Source organism: Mustela nigripes, chromosome 4 (genome assembly GCF_022355385.1).
Source record: "Mustela nigripes isolate SB6536 chromosome 4, MUSNIG.SB6536, whole genome shotgun sequence".
Taxonomy (NCBI): domain Eukaryota; kingdom Metazoa; phylum Chordata; class Mammalia; order Carnivora; family Mustelidae; genus Mustela; species Mustela nigripes.
The window spans coordinates 115,547,121-115,573,338 of NC_081560.1; the positions used below are offsets into that span (position 1 = coordinate 115,547,121).

Genomic DNA, 26,218 nt, shown 5'->3' on the forward strand with positions numbered 1-26,218 from the left:
ATTTACTTGAGAGAGAGACAGTGAGAGAGAGCATGAATGAGGAGAAGGTCAGAGAGAGAAGCAGACTCCCCATGGAGCTGGGAGCCCGATGCAGGACTCGATCCCGGGACTCCAGGATCATGACCTGAGCCGAAGGCAGTCGTCCAACCAACTGAGCCACCCAGGCGTCCCTGTATGATAAATTTCTTAACAAAGTTATCTATCAATAAAGTTTAATGATTTTCTCTGTAAATACTTTGTTCACCTTCTGTTAGGGTGATAACTAGTTACTGAAAATTCGAAAATTCCTGATGTTACTGTGAATGCTATCTTCTCTTTAATCTAGTTTCAGGTTTGCATCTAGCATAGAAATGCGAACTTGCTAAATGCTTCAATTATTCCTAGTAAAAGCTATAGATTCTTCAGTTTTCTCTGCAAATAATTACATTATCTGCAAATAATGATAGATTTGTTGTTCCCTTTATTCCAGTTCTCATCATCACTTCCAATTTCATTTCTTATCATATCACAAGTTTGAAAAAGAATTTACGACAGAATTTTTTTTCTTTTTCTTCCTTTCTTTCTTTCTTTCTTTTTTCCCCTACAACACCACACTTCCTAACACAGGAATGTACTGTAATTGCTAAAGTACTAAAAGATTTTGTAAGTGTTCTATATTTAAATTCTTCTTACATGTCTTTATATCTGTGCCATGCTTGATTTGGCTTGCGTTAATTCCTCCTTATCTCTACAGAGACAGTGAACTCAGACATACACTGGTTATTAAAGCAATCAAAAGAACTATGTGGTAAGATCAATGGAAATACATATATATATATATATCTCCAATCTCTACTAGCCCTGTTCTTGTCCCCCATCAAAAATGGTAAGAATCACCTCCATGGAGCTCTTGAGGAAGTGTATCAAAAAATGTTTCATATGAAAATGATTACTTAAAAAAGAAAAAAAGCTTTAGTCCCAAATTGGATTAGAGATAACCATCTCTGGCTTTACTAAGATAGACTAGATTCAATCAGAACTCCTTTCAGGCTCTTGCTAAGGGACAGGTGTCCTAGTTTGGCTGGCTACTAGAACTCTGTGGGTAACAATATGAATGTCAGCCACTATAGGCAACATGGTTTGTGACAGAAATGACTCCTGATTAGTTAACTGCATATGGACTGAGAGAACCACACACACATCTCAGTGACTCCAGAAGAAGTGGCATGTTTGAGGCTGACCATACTCAAGTTCCTCTTCGTGATCCCTCTGAGCAGACTGGCTCCAAGGATGGCCCTTGTGGTACTCTGGCAAGAGCAGCATATCCCTGTGGCCTTTCATACTTGCTCTTTTGAGCCCCATTTGTCTCGAGGACTGTCGCTGAAGGGTGACGGGTAAATTAAGGAGCCCATCTCAGGGCCTCCTGTTACACAGAGCAGGTCCATCGAATTTCTTATTTTTCAGTAAGCTCTGTGAAGTTAATTGACAGGTAAATGGAAAATTCCACTCCAAAAAGCATTTTCAAATCATAGGTGTGGATAAATTCCATTTTATGGAAGAAAATTTAGAATTACGAGTGGCCTCTATGAAGTTAATTGCGAAGGATCATGGCTACGTGAAAATAATAACCTGCCTTGGAGACCAATATACCCCTCCAACACCTCAAACCAAAGTCCAACAATATTCACCATAAAATTTTCAAACAACTCATGAGAATGCTATATGAACTCTCTCATAGTGATACCAACTATGAGAGTCATTTTTTAAATTTTAAAAAAATTCTGTGAAGTGTAAAGTCATAAACGTTTATAGACTATACCAGCCAGACGAGCTCAGTCTATTTCACCTCCACAATGGTGACTGACTGGTCTTTGCAACAGCGCCACCAAGAGCATGAACATTTGTTATGTGCTTAAATAGTATGGTCGGGCATTCCACGTTGTTTAGAATTCTAACACCATACTCTGAATCTATGTGGCACAATTAAGCAAACAGAGCTCACACAGGCACTTCCTTCCAACAAAGGAAGGCAAAGCATACAATAATTTCTAAACAACCGATTAAAAAAATTAAAAGCTCAGGTCATATCTAACAATAAAGACAGAAAACACAGAAAAAGCCCCTCTCCCACCTTCTCCCAGATATATTAACACTCATAAAGACAATCACACAGAAAGGGAGATGGGTAATGGGTTGGTAGAGTGACAGTTCCACCAGAGATACACTGCAAAATAGAAATTAAGTTACACAACTATAGAATTCTGAGGCACCTGGGTGGCTCAGTTGGTTAAGTGGATACCTTCGGCTCAGGTCATGATCTTGGGGTGCTGGGACTGAACCCCACATAGAGTTCCCTGCTTAGTGGGGAGTCTGCTGCTGCTTCTCCCACTGCCTCTCCACCCTCTCAAATAAATACAATCTTTTAAAGAAAATGTAGAACTCCTACCATTTTTGCAAATCTATATTTGAGAAACGATGGTCATACCTGCTTACAAGCTTACTAATGAATGAATATAGAACTTAACGCAAATAATGAGGGAACTAACGTTTTGAGGATCAGTTACTTTTGAGATTTTATTCATCCATTTGAGAGATAGTGAGCATGAGCAGTGAGAAGGGGCAGAGGGAGGAGCAGACTCCCTGCTGAGCAAGAGATCAACATGGAGGACACAGATTCAGGGCTCCTGGGACTCAATGGACCGGGAGACCATGACCTGAGCCGACTGAAATCAACAGTCGGTTGTTTAACCAACTGAGCCACCCAAAAACCATCCAACAAAGCGATTTTGAAAAAAAAAAAAAAAAAAGTGTTCATTTTAAAATGAGACACTTATATGTTTTGTTCATTTTTTGGTATTGTATTTTTGTACTGTCTTAATTACATGCTCTAGAGTAACACCATCGAATACAACTTTCTGTGATGCTCTAAGTGTTCACCATTGGTGCTACGTGCTACCACTAGCCACAGGTGGGCACTGAGTACTTGAAAAGGAATGAGTGTCTCTAAGAAACTCAATTTTAGCATTCTTTCATTTCAACTAATGTGAATTCAAATAATCCCAAGAGGCCAGTGGCCACCTTCCTGGAAGTGTAACTCCAATGAATCAAACCTCTTCCATTCTTCATTTGTTTCACAAAGGGCTTCACCTTCCCTTTACAACCCTGCTCAAGGTCATCTCAGAGCCCTGCACTGTGTTTCCACAGAATGTTCATCAATTTAGAGCTTCTCTACTTAACAGAAAGCACTCCAGTGCTGACTTCCTTTGGTATACTGTAATCTACACAAGAATAGGACAATGTTTTATTAATCTCTGTCATCTCAGCATCCGGCAGAGGGCCTGACCCGTGACAGGTTCTCATTACGTTTCTGTGAAATGAATGAACAGAAAGGAGCCATCAGCCACTGATTATACACAGAAGTTCTAAGGGAAAATTTCACGTTTGTGGAAAACTGTCCTTGCGCCTGGCATTTATTTTCTTATTCACATGCATAAAAGCCATTTCTACCTTATTGAAATCCTAGCTAAGTAGTGGAGGTAGCGTTTCTGCTAAAGCAATTTCAAGGGTGTCTGATCAAATAAGCCATATGGCAACCTTGCAATTTACAGCGGCAACTCGTCTGCCACTCACCCTCAAAGATGGCTGGTTATGAAGCAGGAGAGCAAATGCTCGCTCCATTCACGCTGCGAACCTGAAAGCAACGCCAAATGCAGGTCACTTACCATCGCCAACATCAAAGTCCTTGAACGCCAGTTCTGAGCCCGAATCATCCAGAAGGATTTCGCCATTCAGTGTGAACATCATGGTGTGCTCCGTCATGTCCACCATACATCCCACAACATCGCCGGCTTGCCAAGAGCGCCCATAGTGCTCATTACCCTGGTGCCACCGCTGGGCCTAGGGACAGAAGAGTCACCTGTCACGGGAAAAGCCAGGAGAACAAGACCCAGACATCAAACCCCCACTGCGGGCATGATTCACTGCAGCGCCTTCTACGAATGCAGCAGGAGGAAGGACGGAGTTCTACTGCACCCACCAGTGTGGCCTGATGCCCTAGCTGGAGTGGAGGTGCCCAGCAATTCTGAATCCCTCACACTAATATCAGATTACTGAATTTTGAGGGAAGACCAAAACGCTATTTCATTATTTCGAGAAACAATTACTTTAAAAATCTAACCCAAGGGGCGCCTGGGTGGCTCAGTGGGTTAAAGCCTCTGCCTTCAGCTCAGATCATGATCCCAGCGTCCGGGATCGAGCCCAGCATCAGCATCGGGCTCTCTGCTCAGCAGGGAGCCTTCTTCCTCCTCTCTCTCTGCCTGTATCTCTGCCTACTTGTGATCTCCGTCTGTCAAATAAATAAATAAAATCTTTAAAAAAAAAAAAACCTGACCCAACATACTTTCTATTAAAAAATGAACTTATTTTAGTTTATTAAAAATTATTTACTTTATGAAAGAAAAATAAAGTAAAATTTTACTTTCATAAAGTAAAAATTTTTTTTTACTTTATTAAAAAAAAACTTAAGTTTTTAGAAATTAATTTGTCACACTAAAATAAATGCATCCCAGGATATGGGTTGTTTTTCTCTATTTCCCAAAATACAAAGAACTGTGAATAGAGAAGGAAGCTGAGAACTTATTAATGAAAATGACATTCTAATTTTCATCTATTTTGAAACAAAATTCCATTCCTTGGAATGAATGGCACTGATAGATTAACAGAATAGAAATCTTGAGGCATTTCAGTATATATCAAAACCAAAAAAGCTTCAAATCAAACCTAAAAGATATTTACCTAAATAATGAGTCAAAGATTAAATATACACGCCAACGTCTTATACACATAAGTGAAATCTAGTATTAGAAATACATCTCGAACATAGTTTTGATAATGTGACTTTTGAATCTCTAAATGTAATCCACTGATTTATGGGTACACAATTAGTTGTATTATTTTGTCAAATATATCTGCTCATTTTTCCTCTTAAGAATCGCCTCCACCATGACTTGATATGTAAGGGGGTAGAGTCATCAATGCAAAGCAATGATATGATTATTCCCAAGCACAATATACTATACTTTTAAAAAATCTATTCCAGTGAATTACGTATCAAAAGATGTTAAATTTTCCATATGAAGTGAAAAACAGGCTCAGGAAATGTGGTATTTCAAAAACAAAGTAGGTCAGTTATTCTAGAAGACACAATATTAACTTCTAGCCTAGAAATGCTTCCCCACACATGCATACCTCAGTACATGAGATATGTATAAATGTCAAATCTCTTATGATTGCTTATTTATGCTAATTTCCTTTTTCAATTAAAAGTAACTTTTCCCATAATGAGAAGGAATGCAAATTCACAAAGAAAATAAGAGAATAAAAATAAGATAGAGGAATAAAATATAATTTTATCAATCAAAAATGGCTATCATTATCCTACTGTAGCTAGATTCATATATACGTATTTTAAAATATTTTATACATATAAAATAATTTTTAAACATTTATATAATCTCTAAGTACATAATAAAACAAGCACCTGACCAGCTTCCTTAAGAAAACCCTAAGACCTTAAGAAAAATTACTAATACTGAAAATGAAAACTTTTTGTGATTTTAAACAACACTGTCTCAAGTGTTCTTATGGCTATTAAATGTGTGTACCTACCATTTATCATTGCTTGAAGATAAATTCCTTCTACGAAATTGCTTATGTCAAAGTGCATGCAATTTGTTAGCATATGCATTTTTAACACTTAGGACAGGCAAAGAGGATTCTTTTTTTTTTTTTTTTGGTAACAATGGAGAAGCAATGTTTTACTTCTTGAATTTCACTACAAGGGTGGGAGGGGGGGATGTTTTGAGATCACAAGGACAAGAGTTTCCCTAGGGCTTTTTTTTTCCAGGTTGGTGCTCCAGAAAGTCCTAATTCTGCTGTCCTCCCCAAAGGAGCAACGGTAAGGAAGGCACCCACAGGTGGACCCGCCCCAGGAGACCGCAGCCTACAGAATCAGGAACCTACGAACTTCGGCGTCTAGGGCTCAGCACAGTCTGCTCACCTTGAAGCCATCAAAAGCAAAGGCACGTTCGTCGGAGCCAAGCTCTTGGTCAGGTTGACAACCTGGCCTGCTCCAGCCAACCCTCATGTCGCCGGCAGTGACTGCCTCGAACTCAAAATACCACCTTCCTGCCTTGACAGCGTAGGTCTTCTCGGCGCGGAAGATTCGGAACCGCTCCCCGGTGCCGCTACACACCTCCGCTCTGGCAGCTGTGAAGGGAAAGAGATCCTGGGGGGTCACTGGACCAGAAACTGAAGGAGGAGGGAGGACATCACAGAGCGTCTTTAATTGAACCTCCAGGGACGATGGCAACCGGTCTTTCTTACCCTGGCTCACATTTTGTGATGTGTTTTCATATACCTGATCAGACACCAAATCATGGAACCAGCTTGGAGAAAGGGAAAGCACAGGGCTTCCAGGGGAGAGAAGGGTTGCCGAACCTCAGGAACAGTGCAAGGGAGGAGAGGGAACTAACTGCAGGAGAAACCTCCCAGCCTCTTGGTGGTTTGGCAGGGGGATGTGAGATGAACTCGAGGGCAGGGATGGGAAGCCCATGAAAGAGGTCTGAACTGTTCTGCCCAAGAAATGAAGAGACATTCGGGGGTGAGGGAGAAGGAAGAAGCAGCTCGAAGGTGAGGAGGAGAGAGAAAGCAACAAGGTAAAGAGATAAATAGCAGAGAAGGGTAACCACTGACTAATTCTCCAGACAGGATGACTAAGGGCAAAGCTCTGGTAATGTCTCACATCTTCACCATAATGTGCTACACACACAAATGTTGTGTTTAAGTTTTGAGGGAAAAAGAAAAGGGTCAAGTCAACATCAAGGACTAGTGTGGTGCTAAGTTGGGAGCGGGGTGGGGGGGGGGAGAATATACATATTCATAAAAATAAGATGCACCTGGGTTGGAAATGCCAGAAACACAAAACCTCGGACCAAGGGGCCTGGTGCCAGGACAGCCATGAGAACATAAGCCCCTAGGAAACCACAGGGCATGAGGACAAGGGCCCACTGAGCTGATAGGTCAAAGGATATACCGTCAGCTCAGCTCAGATCTGGGTTAGACAGAAGAGAACATTTAAGTGATATTGACCAAAGTCACAGGAGGAACAAATGGAAGAATTCTAAAGCTCCCTAATGCAACAGCCTGTGTCCTTTCCACTCTGCCTCCAATAGCAGGCACAGAGTCAACAGGTCCTGGTTAAATATTAGTTCTCATGCGCTCTCCTTTTAAGAGCTGGGAACGATCTTATAAATAATAGAAGTTTAATATCTGCTTAACCACTGATTTGATATGAACAAACAAGAACTATAAAAATAATTCCAATAAGCTTTCAAGGGCACCAATAAACACAGAGCCAGATCATCTACTGAAGATCAGGCTGGCATTAAGAAACAAAGGACAAAAAAAAAAAAAAAAAAAAAAGAGAGAGAGAGAGAGAGAGAAGAAACAAAGGACTAAGATGTTTCTGTTGATTGCAGGACATACAGGTGAACTGTAACTTTTGATAAATCTTTCACAAGCTGGGTTAAGGTTCTGAATAAGCAACACTTTGTTGTCCCACCTTCCTCTCCCAGTTGCACACCCATGCACACCCCAACCAAGTCTGCTCCAAGCAACTGTGTCTCCAGCAGCGACAGCCTCAAATCCCAATGCCACCTTGCATGCGCGTGCGCACACACACACACACACGCACGCACACATCATGCTGTACACTCAAACATCTTGCTGAAAAATAAATGCGTTAATAGTTTAAAAACAGACATTCGTAATAGTATATGGAGCACGCTGCATGTACGAAATCCTCTGAAGAGAAAATAGTTTGCTTCTAATACATTGCAGTTGGGGGTGGACAGGAGCCTGAATGAGAAACATCTCTATGGTGAAGGACAGAAAAACTCTCATGTCTGTTACTTAGTAACAATGATTTTTGAGAGATAGGAGAGCAAACTGCTTTTTGAGGAAAAAAATATTATCAGATTTTATGATACTTAGAGGCAGTTATGGGTATTAAGAAAATAGTCTAGGGGCTCCTGGGTGGCTCAGTGGGTTAATCCTCTGCCTTCGGCTCAGGTCATAATCTCAAGGTCCTGGGATCATGCCTGGCATTGGGCTCTTTGCTCAGTGGGGAGCCTGCTTCCCCCTCTCTCTCTGCCTGCCTCTCTGCCTCTGTGTCAAATAAATAAATAAATAAATAAATAAATAAATAAATCTTTTTAAAAAGTTCTAAAATAAAAAGAAAAGAAAATAGTCTAGCGGCACCTGGCTGGCTGTCAGTAGAGCACACGATGCTTGATCTCAAAGTTATGAGTTCGAGCCCCACATTGGGTGTGAAGCCTACTTATAAAAAAAAAGGCAATTCTAAATATTACAGTAGTAAAAAAATTGAAGTCAAATTTTCCATTGTAATATTTCCTGAAGTAACGGCATGCTGATCCATTATTTCCTTAAGTCATGGTTGCAACCTTCCCTGAATTGAATATTAAACCATGATCCACATGGACTTTTGGAAGTTACTTTTAATGAAAGATAAAAGCTCTCGTGTAGTTATCCATAATTTTAATTATGTCAACATTTACAGATGAAAATTATAAATTATATTCTAGAATGCACTAATAAATCAAACTCCCAATTTTCTAAGGATAAAATACTTTGTTCTTTAGAAAACTAAAATACTAAAAAACTCATAGGTTCTTTTTTCCCTCTTTCTGTTCCCAGGCCAAAGGACTCCACTCACATGCATAGTGTTTTCAAGGACAGCAAACAAATTTTAATATGAGCTTAAATCAAATATGTTGGAAGGCAAATTTGGTATAAAAATGTAACAGATGACTTCCTTCAAAGCCACTACAAATTTCTCTTGGTCATAAGATTTACCATGAATTATCTCTACATACAGATAATGAAAATAAGGGGCAGCATATGGAAAAATGTGCATCAATCCCAGGTAACAATGTGGAATTTCTTAGACTTTGTATTTTTTTTCCTGACCTTAGCTGCCGCATTATTCTTACTCTCATTGATAAGACTCGACCTGAACTGGAAATACACATATTATTCATAGACACCATTATGCAAGGGACTTGTAACCTCCATGGACTTCCTCCAAATGTCTGTAGGATTCATGGTTCCCAAGTCTTTATTTTTTACATTACTTTAGAGAAGCTTACAATCATGGTTGCAAGAAGCAACAGTTTAGCATTCCATTTTCTGATAAAATACTAATTATTTAGTATTCCATTATTAAATGGAAATCTGAATCTACAGAAGTCACATATACACACAAAGATCCCAGGTAATCTGTAACAATTTCTTTTGCATACCCTGTAACATCAATCTGCTGGACACAAAGTAGGGCTCTTTAAGTACTGTGAGACTGAAACTAGGAACAAAGGCTTTCCTGAGCCTGGATGTAGGAGCCCAGGCATATACCTAATGGGCAGTGTTAGTCTCAAAGGCATTGAGCTCTCCCCCAAACATGCTTATGCTTTCCTTAATTTTAAACATATTCATATAAGTTTGGTAGGTGATTATAACTCACGTAAGTATATTTAGATTATTTTCTTATATTGTTATAAAGAACATAATAATAATTGACATTTTAAAAGAATGAACCATTAGCAGATGTATTCCTGGTGAATTTTATCAGGAATACTGATACTCAAAGAAGAAATTCAGGAAGTGTGCCTTTAACAAACCATCTTAGATAAACAGTAAAGCCTGATAAAATCCTGTGTTCCCAGGACCCCAGGGATCCTGGCACTAAGAGGGCACACACCAATGACGGACCAAATGGGACTTAAGTGTCCATACATGCTGTACTCCAAACCCTACTTTTAAAAGATACTTACCACTAGGGGGCGGTCAAGATCAAAATATGAAAGTTACTTATACTAAGCTATGAAGGAAAGCAGGCTAATCTTTTTCAAAAATTTTAGATATGTTTAAAATTTATAAAATTTCATAAAATAAAATAATAAAATAAAAAAGTTTATACATATCTAAAAATTTTTTAAAATATCTAAAATCCTTCAGGTGTGCTTACATAATAATTTTTAAAATTATTGATACTAACCAGTCATCTTTTCAACTTCCTGGTATTATTTCTAATCAAACAAGTCAAACCTTGATAAAGCTGTAGAGTAAGAATAACTTAGTTTTTCAAATGTTTGAAAATGTTATTTAGAACACTACTCAAAGATAGTACATTTCACATATTGAGTTCATATTCAAGGTATAATATGTAAGCATTCAGGTGATAACTAGAAAATAAATTATTACCCTGATTTAAGTACACAGAGCTCGATGTAATGTTATCAAAATTGTAAGCCCTTAACATCTTTTTTAATGTCAGCAAGGACAGCACAGCCGGTTATGTTTTTAATCTTATCTCAGGGATCACCAGAAATATTTTGCTTTATTCCATAATCTCTCACATCTATCTTTTAATTTCCACATTCACCATCCTTGTTCTGAAAAATCACAAATTTTCTAAACCTCCCAACTGGTCTCTCTACCTCCAAGCATTCTCCCCCTCCAATCTGTTCCTTCCCACTGTTGCCATAGTTATATCGCTATTGGAAACTGTGATCACACAACAAGCTTTTGCTTTAAAACTTCCTGGGGCTAGAATTCCTTGCACAAATTTATCCACATTTCTTAGCTGGGCTTTCAAGATATTCCATATTTTGTCCTAATCCGTCACCTTCAACCAGCAGTGTTTTCTCCCAACTTGTACCTCATAATTTATCCCAACTAGACTACCAATCATCCCTCAATGCCTTCTACACTTAATTACATCATATATATTTTCCCTCTGGTGGAAATGCTCTGCCTCATCTATTATCTACTTGTTGACATTTTGATTCCTTCAATACCTAAATCAAATGTCATTTTATCCCCTTATTGATTCCTTCAATTAGAAAATAATTGCTACTACGAGGAAGGCATTCTACTATATATGGGAACACCTGGGGGACAAGAAACAGGACCTCAGTCTTCACTGTGGAGTACACTACACTAGCCTGTTGCTCATAAAACTCTGGGAGACAACCTTGCCAATCAACAACCAATGGTTTTCTCTAAATTCCTAACTTTCAGAAACCATGCCATCCTCTGATCACTACTTTTCCCTCCTAGTTTCCTCATTTCCTGCACAAACATATTCACTCCTGGAACACATTAACTTCTTCCTAGGTTTCCCTTCCTTATCTAGATAGCTTTTGATGTCTTCTGCCCTATTTCTCTTCTCCTTATTTGCTGTCAACCCCAACCTTTGTCTGATTTCAGGTTCTTCATTCTCCTCAACATCTATACTTGCTCTACTGAGCTTGCTGGAAAGCGTAGGCACACGACAGATTGGCACCACTACTAGACAAGCTCACGGTCTCCAACAGAAATGAGACCATTAACGTTTCTCTGCAATCTTTTTATCTGTTCGCAACTAGCTCTCTGTTACAGCACACAAAACAGCTATTTCTAGTTTTTATTGTTGAGTGTCATCAGCAGGGTAAAGACCTCCAAAAAGCTTTCTCTATAAAACCAACAAGAACACTGGAAAAAAAAAACCATCAAAATCAACTTTCAGAGTTCTGGAAATTAGCCAAAGTCTGGCAACAAGCTGGGACATTTTTTGATTAAAGTGGATGAACATTTGTAAGGACAGCAGGCTTACTGGGGTTTTAACTTGCTTTGGTGCTATCCTCTTCTCTCTAGCTACATGGCACATTGAAAACCAACAGCTTCTCCATTACAGTGAAAATCAGCAACCTAGCTGCTGAGATGAGAAGAAGAATTCCTCCAAAGCTCATTCACAGATAACTATCATTATCTTCCTTTAATGGTAGTTCTTGGGAAATCCCATTTGCAAGGCTTCTCTTTATTTGACCTTTGTTTGTCCAGAGCAAACAATCATTTCCCCAAGGGCATTTGCTAACAATCATCAGAGGCAATTTTTTAACACTGCAGCTACTTAAGCAGTGAGGCAAACATTAAGATGACCAAAAACTGAAAAAGAATAACTGATGAATGACATGTCCATGTGGGTTGTGAAAAGTTCCAGTGTAATCCTGGAATCCAGAATGCCACATTCATGTCCAGGAGAGAGAGTGTGTGTGTGTGTGTGTGTGTGTGCGCGCGTGCGTGTTTAGGAAAGACCTGAGAAGTCCATAAGTTCTCACCACTGAGATACCTTAAGGATCTGCAGTAAGTGAAGGTGCCTGGTGATATGTTGGAGGCCTGTCCCAACAGGCACACAAAGCCCCTCCCTTAACAAAGACTGGGAGACTTCAAGTGCCAGACATTTAAGGAAGTCTCTGCCCAATCCCTAGTTGACTATGAGGCTAAAGAAACACAGACTCCCAGGGCCACACATAAAAAAGAAAAAGGTGTGCAAAACTAGTTAAGAAACTCTTGCAAAGAGACAAAGTATGAATCCCACAGGGGAAAAAACGAAATCAGAAATTGTCCCTGATACTAAACAAAGGTTTTTCATTAGCTACTTTACATGTGTTCAAAGAATTAAACAAATCATGTCTAAAGAACAAAAGGAAAGTAGGAGAATGATGTCTCACCCAAATAGAGAATATCAATAAAGAAACTGAGATTATAGAAAAGAACTAAATAGGAGTTCTGGAAAGGTACAATAACTGAAACTAAGAGTCTACTAGAGGGGCTCACCTGTAGGTTTAAGCTAGCAAAAGACAGAATCAATGAAACTGAATAGATCCACTGAGATTACCAAGTATGAAAAACTGGGAAAAAAAGGAATGAAAAAATTAACAGCCTCAGAAGCCCATGGGACACAATCAAGTGTGCCAACACACATATAATGGACATCTCAGCAGGAGAAGAAAAGGGCAGAAAGAATATTTAGAGAAACAAATTTGATGACTAACATACATTTACAGTTCCACGAAGCTCAACAAAATCCAAATAGGGCAAACTCTAGACACATTGTAATCAAATTACTGAAAGACAGTCTTGAAAGGACCAAGGCAGAAGCTACACATCCCATACAAGGATCTTCTATAAGAGTAACAGCCAGTGTTTCATCAGAAAACACGGGGGGCCAGAAGGCAGAGGGAGGACATGTATAGTGAAGGGAAAAGAAGAAAAGCCAACCTAGAATTCTACATTCGGCAAATCTTCGTTGTTCTCTTCAAGGCTTCCAACACAGTCCAGCCCTCTCCCGCTGCTGCCCCCTTAGCAAATAAGCTCATTTTATCTTTCAACAGAAAATAGGACCCGTGTAGCAAGAATTCCCTGGGCTTCATCCTGACTTTCCATGAACACGGGTTTCTACATTCCCTTCAATCCTTACCTCTTTTACCAAACTTAGGGGAGCAAGTGTTCTCCCTATTATATTAGGCCAGTCCCTTCCTCCATGCTCTGAATTCACCCCCCACCCTCCCAGATGCTCCATTTTGTCCAGCTCCTTTTCTTTATCTTCAACCTCCTACTTTCTGCTGGTTCTTTCCCTTAGCATATAAAAATGTCCAAATATCTCCCATTTAAAAAATAAATAAACAAACTCTTTAACCCTTTCTTCCTCTCTAGCAGACAGTCTCAGCTTTATACTTACCTATGGGTAGTAGGTAGCTCTGTCTAGTGTCTCGCATGCATTTCAAACTCAACATGTTTATTTTACTTTTATTTTTTTAAGAGAGGAAGAGAGACAGAGAGAGAGAGAGAGAGAGAGAAGGGGGGGGAGGATAGAGGGAGAGGGAGAATCTCAAGCAGGCTCCATGTACAGCACAACTCTGAGATCATGATCTGAACCGAAATCAAGACTCGGATGTCTAAACGACAGAGTCACTCAGGTGCCCCAATTCAACGTGTGTAAAGTCAAACTTGGCATCTCCCCAACATCCATCTCTACCTGCTCTGACTCCTGTGTTCCCTGTGAATGTGGAAGCACTTGACATCTACCAGCCCAGATACCATCCCTGACACCCCTCTGTCCTTCTGCAAATTCTACCTCTACAGGTCAAATGGTTCTGGCCTGTTCTCTCCGTGCACAACATTGCCTAAGCTCAGAACTTCAACACTCCTCATCTACACTTCTTTTATCGCTGCCAAACTGTTGTCCTCACTTCCACTTACGTTCACCTTCAACCCATTCTCCCAAGAGTCACTAGATTAATTTTTTTAATAGAAAAAAACCTTAATACTTTTTTTCAATCTCTGCCTCCTCTACTTCACTTTCTGCCACTTCTCAAACTCTACATTTAGCCACACCAAGCTGAAATCCCACATGCAATGCCCCCTTGTGGCTCCAAGCGTTTTGACATGTCATTCTCTTGGAATACATGGAACCTGGTTGATTTCTATTCATCCTTCTATATTTTCCCCTAGCTTTACCTACTTTTAAGTAGGTAAAGTAGGTGGTTTTAAAACACGTCTTCAAATATTTTGTCACATTGCCTTTCAAAATGTGTGGGCTTGAGTGTGGGCTGCTTTACTGATTCACATGTAACAAACAGAATATGGCAGAAGTAATTGTAATGGGCACTGATGCCTCCCCCTCACACTATCTCTTATTCACACTGGGGGAAGTCAGCTGTGTGGAGGCACTCAAGCATTTCTCTGAGGTGGTCTACTGGCAAGGCGCTTGGGCCTCTTACTAAGAGCCAGACAGAAACGGAATACTTTGGCCAACAATTATGCAAATGAGCTGTCCTAGAAGCAAATCCTCTAGCCCCACTGACGTCTTTAGATAATTGATTCCCTGAGCAACTTGACAGCAACCTCAAGAGAGACCACGAGCCAGAACTACCTAATTCACTCTCAAATTCCAAACCATGGCAACTTTGAGATAACAATGTTCATTAAGTCATTAAGTTTTAGGGGGGGAATTTGTTACACAGCAACAGACAACCAACATACTTCTACGAAGACCACTCCGACATCAGCAAGCTGAGTTAAGCCCTCTGTGCTGTGACACTTGACGATTAATGCTTACACCATAGAGTGGTGTTGACAATTTAGAGTCTCTCTTCCTTGCCTCCCCTGAAAGCTATCTGTGGGCAAAAACAGTTTTACTCATTTTTAATCTCCAGAACTAGGCATAACTATGTATTAAAGGCAAATGGAAAGGAGGATGACCTGAAATATGGAAGTAACGTGAAACCCAAACAAGGATTTTATAAATATGAACTCCTTCCCTTCTTGAAATTCACATAAGTAACAAGAAAGTAGGATGTGGAGAAAGGGGAACCCTCTTCCACTGTTGGTGGGAATGCAAGTTGGTGCAGCCACTTTGGAGAACAGTGTGGAGATTCCTCAAGAAATTAAAAATAGAGCTTCCCTATGACCCTGCAATTGCACTACTGGGTATTTACCCCAAAGATACAGATGGAGTGAAAAGAAGGGCCATCTGTACCCCAATGTTTATAGCAGCAATGGCCACGGTCGCCAAACTGTGGAAAGAACCAAGATGCCCTTCAACGGATGAATGGATAAGGAAGATGTGGTCCATATACACTATGGAGTATTATGCCTCCATCAGAAAGGACGAATACCCAATTTTTGTAGCAACATAGACGGGACTGGAAGAGATGATGCTGAGTGAAATAAATCAAGCAGAGACAGTCAATTATCATATGGTTTCACTTATTTGTGGAACATAATAAATAACATGGAGGACATGGGGAGATGGAGAGGAGAAGGGAGTTGAGGGAAATTGGAAGGGGAGGTAAACCATGAGAGACCATGGACTCTGAAAAACAACCTGAGGGTTTTGAAGGGGCGGGGGGTGGGAGGTTGGGGGAACCAGGTGGTGGGCATTATGGAAGGCACGTATTGCATGGAGCACTGGGTATGGTGCAAAAACAATGAATACTGTTATGCTGAAAAGAAAGTTAAAAATAAAAATTATAATTAAAAAATAAAAAGAAGAGCATGTTGCTTTTGATGTTGGGTCATGAGTTCATCCCTCATCTGCTTATAGAGATTATAAGTAATTAAACTTTAAAAAAATAAATTTTTCCTTGAGAAAAAAAAAGTAGGTAACTGCAAGGTAGCAATACATTGCCTCACAAGGGTATGAAGAAGACAAAATTACGGTTGTAAATATTGTAAAATTATACATCATAAAGGCAACATCTTATGCGGTATCCAGGGAATACGGTCATCCCTAAAAAGTGAAGACATCAGATGTAACTGACACAACCTATGCCTTTGACTGATAATGTCTTTAAAATATAATCATCACTGGGGTGCCTGGGTGGCTCAGTGGTTAAAGCCTCTGCCTTCGGCTCAGGTCATGATCCCAGGGTCCTGGGATCGAGCCTCATATCGGGCTCTCTGCTCAGCAGGGAGCCTGCCTCCTCCTCCTCTCTCTTTCTGCCTGCCTCTCTGCCTACTTGTGGTCTGTCTGCCAAATAAATAAAAATTAAAAAAAAATAATAATAAAATAAAAATAAATAAAATATAATCATCACTATTTATTTCTGGCATATACTGCACATGTCCTTGTACAGGGTAAAATGCACTTCCTTTCTTGGATATCAACCATAATTTTTTTAAAAAGTTCATTTCTTTTGTTTGAATGGATAATGCAAATAGAGTATAAAATTTAAAAGAAATGATATGTGGCAAAATGTAAATCTTCCCTCCCACAGCTGTCTGCTGGCTATCTAGCTATGCTTCCTGGAAGCAATCACTGTTACCATTGTTTTCTGTGTCTATTCGCAGTCCGTCTGTGCGTGTGCAAGTGTTTACATATATTCTTTGTTATAACAAGAATAGTACCACGCTCTTTGCAGACTTCACGACTTTGCTCTTTAACCTTAATATGAAACACCTGAGAGCGCTTCCTATCAGCATTTCATTGTACTTAACACCTTCATAATATCGCATCGTGATTTTAACCAGCTCCGATGCCAGAATGTTTTCTCATCTGACTTTTCATTTTACTTTTTGGGGTGTTCGTGTATGTGTGTGTGTGTCCATATAAGTCTGTGTGGGAGAGGGTGTGTATGTGTATGAACATGTGTTGGGAGCTCCAACAGAGACTCTGCTACTCAGTTCATTCATATTATTCTGTTGGTCTCTATAAGTCTCCTTTATTGCTCTTTTTGTTTTGTTTTTGTTTTTGTTTGTTTTTCCTTTTTCTTAATCCTTGATCACCACTGGCATTACTCCAATATGTGTGATATTCTCCTTGTTCCCAGTCTTAAGGGAAAAAGTCTTGATGTTTCACTATGAAGTGAAGGCAGGATAACCTCTCTCACCACTACTAATAAACACTCTAAGTCTTAACCAGTTCACTAAGTCAAAAGACAAAAAATGCATGATAATTATAAAGGAAAAAGTAAAATACGGGGGGGGGGAGGGGAAAACATTATGGTTATGTGGGTAGAAAACTGTAAACACTTTGTACACAGAAAAAGAGTAAAAGAAAGAAAAAAAAGTAAGATGAATTCTGCCAGACCAAATGATATAATTATAATAATATGTATATACTAATAATGTTTCTCATATTCAGTGAACAACTAGAAGATGAAAGGAAGTGAAAACTAATTTAATTTATGATATTTCTAAAATATCAGATGCCTCTATAAAATAATGGGCAAGATCTCTACTCTGAAAGTTGGAGACAAACTAAAGACAAAAAGAAAAAAAAAAAAAAGGAAAGATATGCCACGTTTGTGAACTGGTAGACTAAATATTGTTAAGATGTCAATTCTCCCCTAGAGTGACCTACAAAGCCAGCTGTAAGCCCATCCAAACCAAATTTACAAGTGGGGATCTAAAATGTAAGAAAATGCAAAGAAAAAAAGAAGCTGACAAAACTCTTAAAGAAGTTAGAGGACTACCCTACCTGATTTTAAGATTTGTTAAAAAGTTATAATAATAAAGACAGTAGTGTGGTATTGAGTTAAGGACAGACATACAGATCGATAGGACCCAACTGTCAATAGATAGATGACAAAGGTACCAAGGCAATTTAATGAGGAAAGGATAATCTGTTCCAATAAATGGTGCTGAGACAGTTGGATATCGACCAGGACGAAAGTGAACCTTGACCTTAGTGTCTCATCACAAACAAAACTCAACTCAAATTAGACTACAGACCTAAACAAAAAAGTAAAATAATAAAACTTCTGAAAGAAAGCACAAGAGAGAATCTTTGTTTTTGCACAGGCAAAGATTTTTCAGGACATAAAATATACAACCTTAAAGGGAAAAAATCATAAAGGACTTCATCAAAATTAAGAATGGTGGGCTTTCTGAAAGATCTCACTGAGAAAATGAAAGCACAACCCAGAAACAACGAGTTATTTCCAATATCTGACATAGCCCTTATACCCAGAAAATTTATATATATGCTTACAATTACATATACTTATAATTCAATAAAAAGATAAAAAAAAAACACCCAAATTTTTAATTGAATATAAATTCAGGGGGGAAATAAAAGACTTATACCAATGGCCAGTAAGTACAAGAAAAAAAATTCAACATTATTACTCATGAGAAGAATGAGAATTGAAACTGCAAGATTCCATTTTGCATCTACCAGAACAGTTAAAATCAGAAAGATTAGCTACCAATCCTTGGCCAGGATGTGGGAACAACTGGCACCCTCATACACTGGTCATGGGAGTAACTTTGCAGAACCATCTGGAATCTTCCTATAAAGAATATATCTGTCCCATGGTCCAGTAATTTTACTCCCTAGATATTTACCTGAAGAGAAATGAAAAGTCTGAGTCTTCACAAAGACTTGTCTACAAGTCTTCATAGCAGTTTAATTCGTAATTGCCAAAAACTGAACACAATTCAAACCTTCATCAACAGAAGAATGGATTAAAAAAAAAAACTTATGGTTTATTCTGTTACATCTTAGATAAGAAGCTTTGTATTGTCTATTTCTATTCCAGTGGTCATATGGACTATAGACTCTTTAAGACACGGATCCCTCTCATACCTTCCACACCTGATAGCACCCAGTTAATAAGGGTCTACCAAATATTTGTTGCTATAAAACTGACCTCAAGAGAAAATAAGGAGGTATAATTATGAACACCACTGTTACCAAGGGAATACCTAATTTTATTGGCAGCAAATGTTAGGATTCAGTATCTACTAGAGCTCTTGAGATTTAACGACCTACTGAATCAACTCCACAGACTGAAGTCTGGAGTCAGAATGCCTGGGGATGGGATTCTCCACCTGCAACGTAGCATACAGAAAGGCAGAGAAGTCTCTGCATCTCAAGTTCCTAATCTGTAAATTGAGCTTAATGCATGGATCACCCCATAGGGTTACTCCTGTGAGGATCACTTAATTATAAAGGTCTCGGAAACACCTGCTGCACATGACAAGCACTATATAAACATTAGCTATTATTACTACTTACAGTCTGGATTTCTATGCACAGATACAACACTGAAGATGTTAGTCATTAGAGAATAGTTTGGATACATTTTTTAAAAATTTCTATCAAAAAAATACAGGCACTATCAGGAAACACACATTGTTTATTTCACTCTGCCGATTTTAAAATATGGAGAGTCATACCAAGTCAAACTTCAGGCGAAGGAAAAAGGAATTGGTACTGATATTTTAAACCATATTCTTAACAGGTATTATTTAAGGGGGAATGTGTTCTTTATAAGAACTCTGAAAACCCAGTTTTTTCAACACAAATTTATTGAATGCCTATTCTAATGCGCTTATCTTAAAGCAAAATGTTGCACTAATTAGTTAATATTACCTCTAGGTATGAGTATAAATAATGAAAGTTCAGAAGACACGAGTTAAACAACTAAATCAACTCTTTTGAAGGAGAACGGGTGGGGTTGGGTGGGAGCTGTACCACAGTTAAGAGAGTACACTGTTCATATCAAACTCTTTGGGAAGGTTTCTCTCGTTTCTCCCCCCAGCAGAATCACTGTGGTCCTGAGACACTCAAATGAGAGATGAGTCTAATCCCTCAAGCGTCCTTCAGGAAAAAAAAAAATGCCCTAAAACACTGTCCTAAATTACAAACTAGATGACATCCCAAAGGACCCATTGTATGCTGCCCTTTTAGCTAATTATTTGGCTCTGAAGAACTACCACACAACTTCGATACCTGAGAGGAAGAAAGGAAAACCAGAATACCATGATCTTGGGGATGCCTGGGTGGCTGAGTGGATTAAGTGCCTGACTTTGGCTTAGGTCAGGACCTCAGGGTCCTGAGATCGAGTCCTGCATTGGGCTCCCTGCTCAGTAAGGGGCCTGCTTCTCCTTCTCCCTCTGCCCCTCCCCCCTCATGCTCTGTCTCTCTGTCTCTCAAATAAATAAATAAAATCTTTTAAAAAAAATAGCATGGGGGCGCCTGGGTGGCTCAGTGGGTTGAGCCTCTGCCTTCGGCTCAGGTCATGATCTCAGGGTCCTGGGATCGAGCCCCGCATCAGGCTCTCGGCTCAGCAGGGAGCCTGCTTCCTCCTCTCTCTTTCTCTGCCTGCCTCTCTGCCTGCTTGTCTGTCAAATAAATAAAAATCTTATAAAAAAAAAAAATACCATGATCTTGATCTGGCGCTTCCAGGTTGTAGCCATACCCCAGCAGCGTGCGCACGGCCTCACGGAGGCTGTCCTTATTGGATTTCTTGGTGCGGTCATCTAGAAGGGCATAGGGAACCAGACGAGGGTTTCTTCTGTTCTTTACATCCTACAGGAAGAGAAAAGGTGTCCATCGTCAAAGTAGGACTAAAGCAATCCTTCTGGAAGGGTGACAGCTTCCAAATATAATAGAATGTGAGGCCCCTGAGGTAAAAGCTGCCCCTCCCCCACCACCTTAGTCTTTTCAGGTAATGGAAGTTACTGAACCCCTAGCAATAGAAAAGATGGATCAGATGAGTGACTGCAGGCCCTCCCCAGGAGAAGAAGAAGTAAACAACAACAACGACCAAGCCAGCTGGAAGGATCTCTTCAACCACCTTCCATCTGCAGGGGTCACAGGGCAACCTGTGAATTTAGAAAACATGGAATTTCCTTGCAAAGCTGACAGACAAGTCTTTGTTACAAGAACAGCCAAATGATCACTGGTCACTTTTCAGTGATTTTAGTCCACAAACAACATATGGCTGCTGTCTCTTTCTCGGAAAAACTCAGCATGTTATAGACAGCCATTCTATGAACTCAAATGGCCTGAAGAGTAATGCATTAAGGTGACTCTATCAACCTGTGAAACCTGTTAATAGCAGAAATACTGAAATACCTACAAAACTCATGAACTGTTTATGACAAAAGAGGCTCCAGGTTTAAAATGCGATGGCACTGATGTTGGCAAAGCCAGAAAGCTAGCTATCCTACTATCCTGGCAAAAGAAAGCGCTTCCTTTCCTCCACTGCCCGAGACTCTGCTGCAGATTTTGTCGGACTTTCCAGATCTCAAGAAGCATTCTCAATTCTCAGGTGAACCTGAGCTTGACTAAGAATGACGAGGCTGTAGATCCTTCCCAAATGTCTCAAAACAAATATGCCACGTGGTGGATGGGGTTTGTCTCGGTTGGGTAAGAGCAAGGAAAGCTTTTCTTACTGTCTTCTCCCCTCTCTCTAGCAAATTTGTACTGAACACTTGCTCCTGAATACATGAACACGGATGGACACATTGGGGGTTAAGGTCGCCTAGGTCATTTGGTGGGGAGCACCACTCCAAAGCCACACCAAATAAACTAACACTATAAACATCACCCTGCTCTCCTCTCTTTCAACGTGGTTTTAGCCCCAAACTTTTCCTCTATAGAAGGTCTGAAGCATTAAATGAATCATCCTCCTCTCTTGAGATGGTGTCCTGGGACTCAGTTAAAAGGAGCTCCCCAGGGGATCCGACGCACACTCATGTTTGAAAGCAGCTGTGCTCGAGAGACAGAGAAGAGGGTAATTTGAGGAAACCACTCTCAAGGACTTTCAGTAGGTTATGTTAACAAGAAGGTGATGGAAAATTCAAGACACTTATTCAAATAACCTGGCAAACATGGGCTATGTCAGTGGGGAATGCGGTGGAGGGATGGGGTGCGACCTGGGGGAAGGAATGGAAATGATTTAAATGAGAGCTCCAGCAGGTTCAAACAGAGCCTTGTGCTTTTATGAGGAAACACATGCACAGGAAGGAGCGCCCCTACCCTGAAGACAGGGACCTTAGGGAACTGCTCATTTGTCTGACAGAGCTCCGTGGTCTTCAAGATAAGTTAAGCCCTCCTTTTGCAGAGCCAGTGTGAACCCCTCATCCATCTGGGAATATAAGGTTCAGGTTCTCTCTCTATCTCTCTCTCTCTCTCTCTCTCTCTCTCACACACACACACACACACACCCCTACACATAGAAACAATGCTGGAGCAGATGTAGTGTTGACATTCTCATCAGCTACAACCAGCTTAATTCAATATAAAAATATATTTTATGAGGTATATCAAGGCTCTTCCATTTTTATTTGGCCTTCCCAATAGCAAGAAGTCACTGGCTTACACGGGTTTTCAAAACTCATTTCTTTAAACCAATATTTAGGCTGTTTCCTGGACCATAGTCTAAGCCTGTAAGTAAGAATCCATTTTATTCCTGAAAAATTCTAAGTACAGGAAGCCTAAACTGAGCTGCCAAGAGGCACTGCAACAAGGCAGTGAAGCATCTTGGCTCTGGAGTCCGAAGGCTTGATCCCAAGCAGGGTCTGCCACCTGCTAGCCGCAGAGCGCTGGGCAAACCGCGCCCAAGGAGGATCCCCGTGCACCATATGTCAGCTGGGAATAAAAGGATTCCTCCCTCATGGAACTGTTGTCAGAGTTTAAGAGAATATGTGTAAAGCTCCTGTCGGGGACAGCCACCTAATTTAAGAGCAAACCGCCCTACGTATTTGGTCTGCCCAGGCACTGCTGTGAGCCTCTCTCACAAGTAAGTTATAGAATGACGTTAAGTTCCTTACTGCCGAGGGAAACAGTGGCTCAGAGAATTTAAGAAGCCTGCCAGGGTCACACGAGGACTCAGAGGTGAGAGGCTCAAATGCGTTCTTCGGCCCCTCGGCGATGACACCTCCTGGTGTACTCACGGACTGTTAGTCACTCCCACCAGCGCCACCATTAATAGAGAGAGATCCACGACTCTGACATCCAGAAACCTCAGAAAACCCATCCTTGACTAACTTTAACACAAACTCAGTTGGTGGTAGAACGTGATCTGAATTGAAGCAAGCCTGTTTATAGGCTTTATTTATCCCCTCTTGGTATGATCAGGCCTACACGGTGCTGAACAAATAGTAATTTACATTCTGTTGCCCTGCGGAGGGTGCTAAGAAGCATGTAATCGATCACCGTATCGCCATTCCAGAAACCGAAAGATATCTGGATTCTGACATTCATCTGGCCCCAGGGGTTTCAAACGAGGAACTGTGGACCTCTTTTATTATTATTGTATATCAATCTTCTCATATTTCAGAAGTTTCTCCTTAAAGACAATCTCAGAGAGAGAGAGAGAGAAATGCCATGAAACCACATTATAAATCACTGTGGTGGTTCAAACTCCCTGTTTTTACTCAGGGTTATGGTCATCTGACTTCCAGAGTCCAGCACTGGACAGGTGTGTCACTGCATACGTATATTAAAACATGTATGTGAATTTCAAAACAATAATTATTTAATCTCCCCTGTTACGAACAATGCTGATTGGCACTTAACAAACCTCAGCCTCCATGCTCTAAAGCCCCCTCATACCTGTTGGATGCCATAAGTCCAGCCCTGCCGGATTCGATCCCGGGCCCACACATTATGGGCATTTTCTGCCAACTTGTCCACCATCGCTTCCTGAGATGGGGTGAGTTTGATAAAGCTCAGGTCCATTGGGGCAGGCTTGTACCCACTTGTCAGCTGGTAACTATAAGGCAAAACAAAAGAAATATGTAATTGGCCTTTTTGAAAAAGTCAAAGCTGAAAAATCCCTATACCAGTCTCTTTATGGCCATACCTACTTCTAATGGTTCATTTAACCACAGTGGTTACCTGGTCAGCAAGCCTGGAACCCTTCACTTAAGCTAATAACTCATTAAGTAGAAAGGCCACACAATCTTGGTTTTAATTTTTATGCCAGTGAAAGCGAAATGAGACAAGTTACCTATCTCTCAAGGTTGAGAAGGATTTACTGAGTTCCTAACTCTTGAGGCTCTTCTATAGTACAAACCACCAAAATACTGGTTATCAATGAAAACATCTGATGGATTTCTCTTCCTATTCTCATTTTCTTCAACTATTAAGTGTTGCATTAATTTGTATATTTACGTATTTAATGAATCTGTGGATCTTTACAGATACTAGCTATTTATTATTCTATAGGTAAATTTTAATGCATTTATAAGTTATTTTCCTATTTTCTTTCTTAGTTATATAATTTAGGAAGCATCTGGATAAGACAGAGGGTAGAAAATCCCAGGTATTTAACCATCTAAAAAATAATGAAGGCCTGGGTTTTAAGGAACTCTTACCTGAAACTACTTCTATATGCTGAAATGGAGAGAAAGCACTAAAACAAGTGTAGGTTTTCATCTTTCATAAGAGCTATAAAATTGAAAAATACCAAGTTTCCAGCATGTACATATTAGGGCAATAATACTGCCCGACCCCCCACAGATACACACAGAGTCACCTCATTCTCTTTAACTACTGAGATTCCAACAAAACCTGTTTTATAGCTGCTTCTCTTCTGTTCTTCTGTCATTGTTGTATTACCTATAGTCAACCAGGCTTTGAGGTCAGATTTGTTTCTAATCCATTTTTCAAAATGCCATCGTACTTGAAATAGGACATGGCAGATAATCAGCCTTCTGATTTATAGTTTTTGAAAGATTTGGTGGAAGGAAGCAAGATGGCAGAAAAGTAGGGAGCCTTGTTTCATCAGGTGCCTTGAATGTAGTCAGATAACTATCAAATCATTCTGAAAACCTACGAATACAACCTGAGATGAAAGAAAAGAATTGCTGGAATTCTACAAATAGAAAAGCAACCACTTTGGGGACGGTAGGAGGTGTGGAGAACTGAATCAGATGGAATACATTGGAAGATGAACAGCAGGGGAGGGAACCTCTGTAAGCAGCTCCCAGAGAGTGTTACAGCCCCAGAGCACAAAATCAGTACTTTTAAAAATCTGCTCCAGTGAGAGACAACCCCACTGGAAAGGTGCTCAGATGGCAAAGCGGGACAAAATTCTAGGTGGGATCCTGTGGTCTCAGGATCCCCGGGGTCACAGAAAGAATGGGGATGCCTGAGCTGGCAGAGCTCCCAAGCACTGGAGCAGGAAACTGGCTATGGTCAGCAAGCCCAGGAGTGGGATCTCAGCTCAGTTCGCCATAAACCGTGAACAGCAATTCAATCCAAAGACTGGTCTCCGTGCAGGGAGGCCTACATGTGGCAGGCCTGGGAGAACCCTCTTCTCTCCCCTGGGAAGAAAAGTAGGGTGTGCTTCGAAGGAGTCTGCAGAGTTCGGTGCACATAAAAGTGAAGACTGCTTTTCCCTGAATTTTTACTGAATTTAGGGGCCCAAGATCTTTCAGCTCCAGGGCTAGAAACAGGGATACAGCCATTTTTATTTTCATTTAATTTTTGTCCTCTAATGGGCCACAGAAATCCTTCGGGGAACAAAACCCACATAGAGCAACCCAAAGCAGCTTACACTGAGACTGGTCCCCTGGCAAGGGACAGTGCAACTCTACCCAGGCAAAGGCATCTGAGAATCAGAGCAGCAGGCCCCTCTCCCAGAAAACTAGCTATAACATCAGTGTAACACCAAGTGTACCAAACACACAGAATTGCAAAACTCCAGTGTGAGGGGAAAATAGTATATAGAATTCGAGGGTTTTTTCTCATGATTCTTTTATCTTTCAGTTTATAATCTTTTTTCCCCCTTTTCAACTACTTTCTTATTTTAGCAACTCTATTTTTTAGCCTTTTTTTAAAACTTTCATTTTCACATTTACATTTTATAGATATAGTCTTCATTTTTCGCTTCCTTTCACTGTATTCAATTTCATTTTTGTATATATATGTTTTGCTTTCTTTGAAATTTTGGGATTTAGGGTCTTCTAACAGAGCAAAATATACCCATGACCAAGTGGACCACCCTGTCTTATCCACTTGGGAAATTATATTTTCTTTTTTCCTTTTTTTTTCCTTTTTCTTTTCATTTTTGGTTTCAGACCTCTTCAGATTTGT

General features: G+C 40.1%; 1 protein-coding gene across 7 annotated transcripts in view; it reads right to left on the reverse strand.

The window, feature by feature from the left end:
- The window catches only part of RYR2 (ryanodine receptor 2), a 739,709-nt gene that overhangs the window by 253,330 nt on the left and 460,161 nt on the right, over positions 1–26,218 (reverse strand). For all 7 annotated transcript variants that reach the window (XM_059397367.1, XM_059397365.1, XM_059397366.1 and 4 more), the window contains 4 exons: positions 23,732–23,891; positions 20,551–20,698; positions 6,038–6,246; positions 3,702–3,876 (listed from right to left, as the gene is read on the reverse strand). In XM_059397367.1, the coding sequence (XP_059253350.1) occupies positions 3,702–3,876; positions 6,038–6,246; positions 20,551–20,698; positions 23,732–23,891 (692 nt within the window). The remainder of the gene's footprint in view (positions 1–3,701; positions 3,877–6,037; positions 6,247–20,550; positions 20,699–23,731; positions 23,892–26,218) is intronic.